The 10,216-nt window shown below is 37.5% G+C and overlaps 1 protein-coding gene across 1 annotated transcript in view; it reads right to left on the minus strand.

Moving 5' to 3' along the window:
• Positions 1-10,216, minus strand: part of SCIN (scinderin) — a 72,352-nt gene that overhangs the window by 9,783 nt on the left and 52,353 nt on the right. The window contains exons 9-10 of the mRNA XM_023532519.1: positions 7,125-7,215; positions 3,017-3,214 (exon numbers count right to left, since the gene is read on the minus strand). Of these exons, the coding sequence (XP_023388287.1) occupies positions 3,017-3,214; positions 7,125-7,215 (289 nt within the window). The remainder of the gene's footprint in view (positions 1-3,016; positions 3,215-7,124; positions 7,216-10,216) is intronic.

Consider the following 10,216-nt stretch of genomic DNA (forward strand, 5'->3'; position numbering starts at 1 on the left):
TTTGGCCAACTGCGTTGAGCTGCTAAATGAAGACATCAACTTTGTGGAGAGCTGAATCTCACCAGGCTTGACAGGACTCTGTCCCCAGAGGGAGCACTACAGGAAGAAGAAATGGCTGTTGGAAGTTTTAAAGACATTCCAGGGGGTGGTAATATTCAGCATGTGGCTATTGTCCTCATTCAGTAGGAACAAGGCCCCCTGGACCAAGTTCAAATAAATTAGATGGGATGGAAAGTTACAGAAATCATGACTTCAAATTTCTAATCCAAATGTCTTCTTATTGATAGAGAAAAGAGCGTGGCCGATAGAGAGATGGGTGACGAGAGGCCCATGACCAGATTGGTATGGGATCAGGGAGGTAGTTCTAAAACAGAGAATTATAAATCTTTAGCATCCCAGGGGATGAAAACAGAAAGCCCTAAAAACAATGATTTTGATTAGTGCATTTCAGAGAGGCTAGGAATGTGAAGGCCAGTTTGAGAAACACAAGGAAATAAAGGAGCTGCGTTACAAGCAGTCTACCACGTCTCATAAAAAAGTGTGCACTGGGAAGAGAATAGGAATGTAATGATTCTCATTGGCTCTTTCCTTTGAAATCAACTGAGATGCCCATAGATGAGAGTTAAACTGTCTTTTAATTTGATAGATTAAAAAAAATTAGTCATAATTGAACACATGAGAATCCATGCATAGAATATTCTGGATGGCATTTAAACTACAGGACTGAACGAGATCACTGTGAACAGTGCCAAGACTGATCCCTGGAGCACTCAAATGCTTAGAGGATAAGCAGAGGAGGAGAATTCAGAAAAACTGCCTCTAGAAGGGTGGCCCTGAGATTTGGAAGAAATCCTGGTAAATGCGTCATTTCAGAAGCCCGGTTTTTCAAAAAGACAGGAGAGGATGTCTGCGGAAATGTAAGTGTGATATTATGTAAAGTGAGACCAGAGAAATGCTGAAGGCAGGAAATTGGAAAACTAGATAAAAACCATTTTGGTGGAATGGTGGGAATAGATAGATGCCTGAGTGAAATGGCTTTCGAGAGAATAGGCTTAAAAAAGAGATGATGAATAAGTGAAGACAACTGTTTGAGGATTTGTGGATTTAAGGAGGGCAGGTAAAGGATGTCGCTGGGAGGGTCAGGGTCAAAAGAGAGTTTTAAAAGAAAGGATGGCGGTTCCTTTAAGGCATGTTTGTATTCTGAAGGAAATGATACAAGACAGAAGAAGAAACTGATGTTACAGAAGAGAAAGAAGATCATTGCCCACAACAATGATGAACTGGAAATGGGATGAGAAATCAGGACAGAGCGAAATCCGGGAAATTCTTTAGAAAGCCCAGAGGGCAGGGGATTCCAGACAGAAATTGGCAGTGGGTAGAGGTTGGAGGAATCTAGCCTTAAATAGGAGTCACATTTTATTTATGTAATAAATATGTATTATTTACCGACATATACTTTACACAAATGTCATGATTTATTTTTAATTTATGGGTAAGAATAGGTTGATACTGATTTCTAAAGTAGTTTAGCATTTGTATGTAAATAACTATTGTAAAACATTTATTAATTGTTAAATATAAATAAATTAACAATTTAAATTTATTTAAAACAGTCAGGAAGGAGAAGATTTATGTACAGATGCAGACAAGTTGGTGAATTGGAGGGGAGGAGATCAGAGAAGGTAATTCTCATGTGATCACATGTATGTTCTCTGTGAATTCTGATTCAGTCATCAGTAGAGAGCAGGGATGTTGGAGATTTGGAAAGAGAGGAGAACCTGAAGGGTGTGATAGATGGAGAGGGTTCATGGATTCAAGTATGAGACTGGAGAATTGCTGAAAAAAGCATCCTGGAGTAAAGGAGCTTGGACAGGAGATGGCTGTCAGAGATTAGATGTCTGAAACAGATGTCTGAGGTGCTACATTTATTGCCAATGGTAAGGTTTATTATAGACCCATGTGAGTGTGAGATGAAATGGGGTCAAGGACAAGATGGTTGGATAAGAGAAGCTAGAGTGATGAAGATAGTAAAGCAAAGGCTGAAGCCACCAAAGACTAAGAGAGGAAGGACTGGCAGCTAAGTAGATGCAGGGGGCTGGGGGAGGGACAGTCTGATTAGGAGAGACGTCAAAGAGGCAAGGGTGATCAGGGAGGGTACCCCGGCCACTCCATCACTGGCCACTGGGTACTGGGGAAAAACAATTTCTACTTGAGATAGCTTTATGGGAATCAGTGTCCTCAGAAAACAGTAGAGCATGAAGGAGGAGGTGGCTTAGAAAACAGGTTGTGGATGGAGAGATGTATGACCAACCTGGTTTTCAGGGCTCAGCTGAATAGCTTGTGTGGAAAGGAAAGATTGGCAAATGGGTCCATGTTTGAGGATATACAGAGTGTACAGGGTAGTTTAGGTTGATTTAGGAGACTTAGATTTCAGTAGTGACTAAGGTGACTGGGATATGAGGTGTGACAGATCATTTCATTCTAGAAGTAAAAGCACTCAGCCATTTAAACACCTGCGCCTACTGGCCTTGCCCATACCTGGAGGTCTTCTTGTCTTATGACACTGTGATATGGGGTTTGATTTCTTTCAGAGCTACTGTCAGACAGCTTATTTGACCAGTTGAGTTATGGTTCTGGCCCAATGCAGTGAAGCATCCTTCTCACATTCATTACACTTGTATAGACAAGGGCCTTCCCTCTCAAATTTCCCCAGCGTAGTCAACTGATCGTCACCACCATCCATCTTCCCCTAGGCCTTCCAAGATAGAGCGTAAGCCGCCTCATGGCTTTGACAGCTTGATTTGTTACATTATTCTTAAAATTCATTTGTTTTAGTATAATAAGGTTGAAAAATGTGAGAGACCTGGTATCTGGAACTAACTTTTTACTTAATTCTCCTGCTTTTATTATTTTTTTATTCTTTTATTTTTATTTTTTTATTGTGAACACTGGATTAATTATAGAACTGAAGGCAGCTTGTTTGCCAATTTTTTAAAGACTAATACTTGATGGCTCAGGTTATTTTATTGAATGCATGACATACCTCCACGATTCTAGTGATAGATGCCAGGTTTCTCCGGACTTGAAAGAGGCGTGTAGGGGGAGCAGGTACCTGACCTCCTTTCTTTGATGTTCCATTCTTGTAAATAATGAGCGGTTTGTCTTTGAACAAACTCAGCAGATGTGCAGGTTCTTTTCCCTGGGAGACTCGGATCTAAGGGGCAGGGTAATAAAAGAAAGAAAATAAAGGGTGCCATGAATGAAGGCTGTATTTGCAAATGTGTTTTCATTTTTCTTTTTGAAAACCAAACAAAAAATAAACCATGAGTCAAGAGCAGGAAGAAAAACATTGAACAGAAAATGTAGGTTAATGATAATCAAGCACAGTTTTCTCATTGACATAAGAATCGCTTGTTACTCCAGACCCAGAGTTACCAATCGCTTTCTCTCAGGCAAAACAGTGTCATTCTGCACCACTTTCTGCTTCCAGAAAGCATAGAGATGGAGTCTGTACATCTACATCTCCAAAAGGGAGCAAGCAAGGTGCTGATGTAGGCCATCTTTTATGAAGAATCTTTTTTTTTTTTCAATACCACCAACACTTTACAGATGTTTAGGGATATACTTATTTCTCATGTGTTTGTATCTTGTTTCAAAAATTAAGAGACACTCATTCAGGTGCCTCCACAAAAAAAGACAAATGCAAAAGCATACTTATTACTTCCACATCCCTACAACTGAGATGAAAAATTGTAAATTCATCTAGAGATGGATAGATTTCTATCTAAACATCGAAAACTGGCAAAAATAAAATATACTTTATACTTTTTAACTTAATTTTAGAAATGTTAATAATAGATTTGCTTAACATAAGCACTTTAAAAAATACATTACAAAGGCTTTTCAGAATAAGGAAATTGAAGAAAATAAATGGTAAATTGTTTAATTTCACCTATTAGCTTAATACCAGATATTGGATTAGAAATGAATTTCTTATTTCTTGCATAAGTTATTGATGCTTTTTTTTTTACATAAGGTGTTCAAATATTGTTCCAGTTCTCTATTGTTTTCAATTATTCTGTCCTATGCTAAAATTGAACTGTCTCATCTACTCTGGTGTGTCTTGTTAAGGAAGCCAAATGAATGGGAATGTTGATGCATATATCATTGTGGGGAGGACTAAGGGAGCATTGAAAATAATTTTGCAGATCTTTCAATTAGTAAACATTCAAATAAGCAAGTAGCAAATTATAAAAATGTCTTTTGAGTGACAGTCCCAAAGCTGGGGCTGAGGTTAGCTAGGAGTACATAAAAGTTTTGTTGGCTTGGCATTTCCCTTAAAATTGAGAAAACTTCAATTGCTAACTGAAAAGGGGCCACTGATTAAGACCCACTCTACCTGTGAAATGAGAATGAGAGAGAATTGAAGAATTTTCAGTACTGTTAATATACTCACAAAAGGATGTTTAAAACAGCAATCAAGAACTTGAGTTATTTATGCATTATTATAAACTACTACCATCTAGTGATAAAACTAAACATGACCATTTCATTGTCAATTTAGGATTCAACTGTTTAACAATGGAAATTCATCCACTGGGTATCTCAATATTTTACTATGAAACATGGAATTTATAAGGCATAATAAATATCTTAAAAGTTTTTATATAATTTGGTAAGGAAAGTTAAAGATAAATTAAATGGCATAGATGATGTCAGTTCTTAGCTAGAATTGTTTAATTCAGGAAATGAATATAACACTTCATTGTGAAATAGAATTCAGTACATTTTAAAAATTCAATTTTAATAATTTGTTAATTAACAATTGATATAATTTTTTAAAGTTAATATTTACCTTTAAATCTAAATCTAAATTGCTTTATAGTATATCTATTAACAAGTAACAAGATGGAAAAGAAACCAGCTGGAAGACCAAATCCAGCCTCCACATTTTAGGTTTTATGTACTAAAGTACTTGATCACCTATTTATTTAATTATCACCTTTGAAGAAGCAATTACACATTTATAGATTTACGAACAAAACAAAAAACTATACACCACATAGAATCTTGGTTTACTTGGCATCAGGAATGAGGAAGTTAAGATAAATTCCTGTGAAGGGAACACTTAATGCTGCTGTGTCAGAAGTGTCACCACACTGGCCGAAAGAGCACCTGCTTTCAGTCTGAACCCCCATCTGGAAGATGCTTTCCCCAACAGATGGGAACAGACTGCCTTCCCCCAAACCAGCTAGAGAAAACAAAGAGGCAAGTAAAAAATGCCCAGGCAGTAAGAGCTGCTCCAGCTAGGGAATGAAGGAGAAAGAGAGGGAGAGAAACACTAGGGAGATCTTTCTGTAAAGCCTGGGGACAAGCCAGTGCCATTCCTGGGGTTAAAAGAAGAGGAGACAGACACACTGGAGTACGCTGAAGGGAAACAAAGTCTCCTTGAAGTCTGCATTTAACATTACACATTAAGAAATTACAACGAGCAAAGACCAAGAATTTCCTGTGGTTACTAATAAAGGTCCTGAAATGAGCAGCAGATATTCCACCAAAAATATAAGAAGAGGCGTAGCTGAGCTTGAGAAAAGAGGAAGGAAGGTCAAATCAGGCTGAAAATGGTTCCTTCGACATAATGAGGAGAGCCAGAACTAGACACTGATATTGGAGTCCCATTGTATGACATTCCAACTGTATAATAAATCAAACGTTATTTCTCTCTCACTTCCTTTCTCTATCTCTATTTGTCTCTATATATCTATGTTAATATCTGTATATCTATATTTATACTACACACACACACCAAAAGGTTAACTCATCTATATATATATCTATATGTATATATGTACTATATATATACACACACACACCCCTCAAAAGGTTAACTCATTTATATAAAACCATCATCTAGAATTTGTCTTCAGTAATTCTCAACACATTTTTATTTTCAGAAATACCTAAAGAATCCATCTCTCTCCTCTCTTCACACCATTCTCTCCTTTCTCTTCTCTTCTCTCATTTCCTCCTACATGATTTCCCTCCCTCTTTTCCCTCCCCTGCCCTCCCATCCTTTTTCTTTCCTTTCTCCCCCTTCTCTTCCCTCCCCTCCTCTTTCTCTTCCTCTTTTTCCCTCTTCTCCACCATCCCCCCTCAGCCAAGATTCTACAACCTCTTATCAAGGTTTATATCAGTTTGCCTGTGCAAAATATAACTTACATATGTTTATGATTTGGGAGTGTGTAAAATATCATTTTTTTTACTATTAATTAGAATTATTAATTTGTGCTTGTTCTATACTGATGCATTTAATTCCTATTGCTGCTGTAACAAATTACCACAGTTTTACTGTAAACAAGCACAGATTTGTCTTATAGTTCTGGAGTTCGGAAGTACTCAATGGGTATCATTGAACTAAAATCAAGGTGTCGCAGAGCTACGTTCTTTTTGGGAGGCTCTAGGGGCGAATACATTTGTCTTTTTCAGCTTCTAGAGGCTGCCCATAGTACTTGGCTGGGGTGGGAGCTTCCATCTTTAAAGCTGGTTGAATCTCTCTCATGCTGCCTCCCTGTTTCACTTACAAGGATCCTTGTGATTATACTTGATCTTCCTAGTAATCCTGGATACTCTCTCTATTTTAAGAAATGCTGGTTACCAACCTTGCTTCTACCACCATTCTTAATTCCTCTATGCCTAGTAATATAATATTTTCACAGGTCCTGAGGATTAGGATGGTGACATCTTTGCAGGAATGAAGATGGGGGAATAATTCTGTCTTTACCACATCCGTTTAACAATAGCTGGAAGTGGTAACTCAGAACGATTTTAATGTCAAGTGACTGTCATTGACATATGTGATTTTAAAGGAAAATTCTGCTGGGCTCTTAAATCTATTAACAGTTTATTTTGTGTTTTGTTGTTTTTATTTTGTTTGTTTCCTCTTTCCTGAAGCCTGAGAGAACTAGTATGGCATGAGAATAGGATTATTTGAATTCCAAAACAAAAAAATAGGTGCATCTAGAAAATGCCAAATTCCCATTCCAATTTGGGAGGAGGGCTTTCACTAGACATTGGGCTAGTAAAACTTTAATGTCTATGAGTTGTGGGAGTAAAAATATTCCCACCTGCACAGCCTGTCCTCCAAGGGACCTGTCCAACTGAACGGTCAGGAATGCAGATGTCGTCAGCTCATCTCTCGTGGCATTCGCTCCTTGCCTGGAGGAACAAACATAAAATAATTAGCCTGTATTTAAGTTTTAAGACCTTCTAATGTAGATATTTCAAGCAGAAACTTAAGTTACTATAAAAGATCAAGAAGGAACCACCTGTTTTAACATGATATGGCTGTAGAAGCTATCGTTTTTTGCAAGTACTAATGTTAAGCCATGAATTGTCCTGTATATTGTCTAGAACTATATGTGGTGGGTATCTTTATCTCCATTTTATAGGTAAAGAAATTGAGGCTTAGCTCCTTACTTAACTTAAATAAGGAATCAGTTCTGTCTGACTTCAGGTTGGAGCTGCCAATTTTGGGAAACCATACCCATAATGAAAATAATACATTTGATTAGGAGAATCTGAGCCAAATCTTCTAGGCTGGATATCAGAGGCACTTGATCATTCAATGAATATTTGGTGAGCATACTACCAAATGCCTGAGCCCAGAAAAATCAACAAAATAATCATCAGAAGTAGGCAATGGAGAGGCCCCATTTTGTCATTCTAGCATTTCTTGAAAGGAATTATTAATAAAACTATAAGAGTGGCTAAACTACCAGCGACCCAGACAAGGGTCAATCAATCAATTTGTCCGGTTCATTTGCAACTTCTCCTTCTAGGGTAGCATGTAGCTATAACTCCAATCATTAGCTTAACCTGTAAAGCAATTTTTGGGAGATCTGCCTGTTTGATGAATTTGTGTGTGGGGGTAGAATAGAGAGGTGATGGTTGGGGTAACCAGCAAAGCATTAAGAATTGTTTGTATCCAGCCAACTCTCCTCTCCCACCTCTGACAAGCAGTTAGCAAGAGAAATACTAATCCCAGAAATGGATTGTGAAAGTTGACCATATATTTTCTTGTGAAACCTTGGAAGTGACCTGTTCCATACCCAGAACAAATGAACGATAACCTCCTACCCTGGGCACCACACACACATCAAAACATTGAGTACTGGGAACATGTCTTATTATCTCAGAATATTTCATTGTACCAATGGTCAAATGATTGATATAAAAATGTTCTGCAAAGGAGCGAAAAAAGAAAAAAAAAAAAGCTCATGCTCATGTCAGTCACATTAAAATAAAATAAAAAATGCTTTCCCTAATAAAGACACCCATGAATACTAATAATCAAAAATTTTCATGAGCCTATAATGTTCACACACACTTCTGTGAACCCATAGGAGCACAGGATGGGAAGTAACAGGATAACAACAGGACCTGTTACCACTTGTCATTCCTTCATCGTATCTGCAGCTTCTTGGTTATTCCTCCATTTTGCTTTTTTTTTCTACAGGAAGTAAAATCAACCAATAGACAATATCACCAAATTTTTGTCTCCATTTTATTCCTCCCCCAAATATTTCAACCAGCTAATGTGAAAAACTTGACCAAACTTTTGCCTTCTGACACTCTTAAGAAATACTTCACTACTTATCTCGAGCCCATCTTCTTCCTGTCAACATGACCATGCTCCCATCCAGACAGATACAAACCAATCTGATTTATGGATGTATGACCCAGGGGGTCAAGTACTCCACTACAATCAAGACATAATAAAGCTGCTCTTTGCCTCTAATTTTGAAATCGTATGCTTAGGGGGTATAAAAAGCAATCTTCGACATGATTTCTTTACAAACCTGTAGTACTCATTGCTTATTAAACATAAATACTACATGAAAATGAATTTACTGCTTCAAGAGGTTCTTCATTTCTATTGTTCAATTTCCATTACCTGACATTTCGGGGAAAAAGGATCACTACTGAAATTATTTCCTTCCTATCATTCTAGAATACAAGTAGTTTTAGAAATAAGAAGACAAGTTTGGGTATTCAGAAGCTGATTTAATTCTAATCTTTCACCTTTAACTCTGCCTCCTGGACTTAACTCATTTATATCCCTGCATCGAAACTATCACAAAAACCAGAAACTTGTTTAATTTGAAAGCCATTTTTTAAGAGATCTGCTTATTTTCTAAATGCGTCTTCGCTACCTTTATGGAAGCTTTGGAAGGTCCACAAACCATACATTAACAAAGGCAAGTATTCAACATCTGTGATATTGTAACCACACACAGATTTCACTTCTTTAAGATAGCTTTTTCTCTGATTCAAGCAGGCTCTGTGGCACTGTGACTCACTTGCTTTTTTCCACTCTTATTCTTCCGCCTTTGTATGTCTATTCTCTTAATCATTAAACCTTAGGACAGAGGTTCCAGCCAGTGACAAACCTTTTAAGAATAAAGCCTCGGGTCTATCGATCATGACAACAAGGATAAACTAAGGATAACATCTTGGCTTCAGATATGTTTCGGCCCCAGACCCATTGCAGCAAAACAGCCCCACTGACCACTTTCCCACCGGACCAGATGAGATGACACTATGGCTGATTCCAGAACTAGACATGATGATGAATTACTCCAGTACCATCCAATCAGTACTGCCCACAAACCCACTCCCTTTGTTTCCATGACTAATGATTTTGCCCTATATAATATATACTCTCGAGACACCTGGGGCAGGTCTTTGAGCAGTAGCTCACCTGTATCTCCAGGACTTGCAACTCTCTGAAGTAAACCTTTCGTTTTTGTTTGTTTGTTTTTGTTTGTTTGTTTTTGCTGTAAAATCTGTACATGTCTCTTTGGATAAATTAGATGCGTGCAGGCAAATGGAACTCTTTACTCCGGTAACAATATTAAGTGGCAAAGACTCATAAAAGGACTCTTGGTATCTAAACTATATTCTTGACATCACAAAAATTCATAATTCTCATCATAGAAACATTGAACACACCAAATTGAAAAAAAAAAAAAGAAAAACTAAATGACCTCCTCCCCCATCCTCAGTCTTATCCTCAAAATAGTAACTATTAACAAATGCAGTATAATCTTATTATCTTCTTTTTTAATTTTTCTGAGAGTTGGGGAATGAGTGGGGGGCAAACTTATCCTCCTCCCAAGTTCCTTATTTCAGTGAATGAAACACTGTCCACTTGTGC

This window comes from Pteropus vampyrus, unplaced genomic scaffold (assembly GCF_000151845.1).
Source record: "Pteropus vampyrus isolate Shadow unplaced genomic scaffold, Pvam_2.0 Scaffold4, whole genome shotgun sequence".
NCBI classification, from domain to species: Eukaryota; Metazoa; Chordata; class Mammalia; order Chiroptera; family Pteropodidae; genus Pteropus; species Pteropus vampyrus.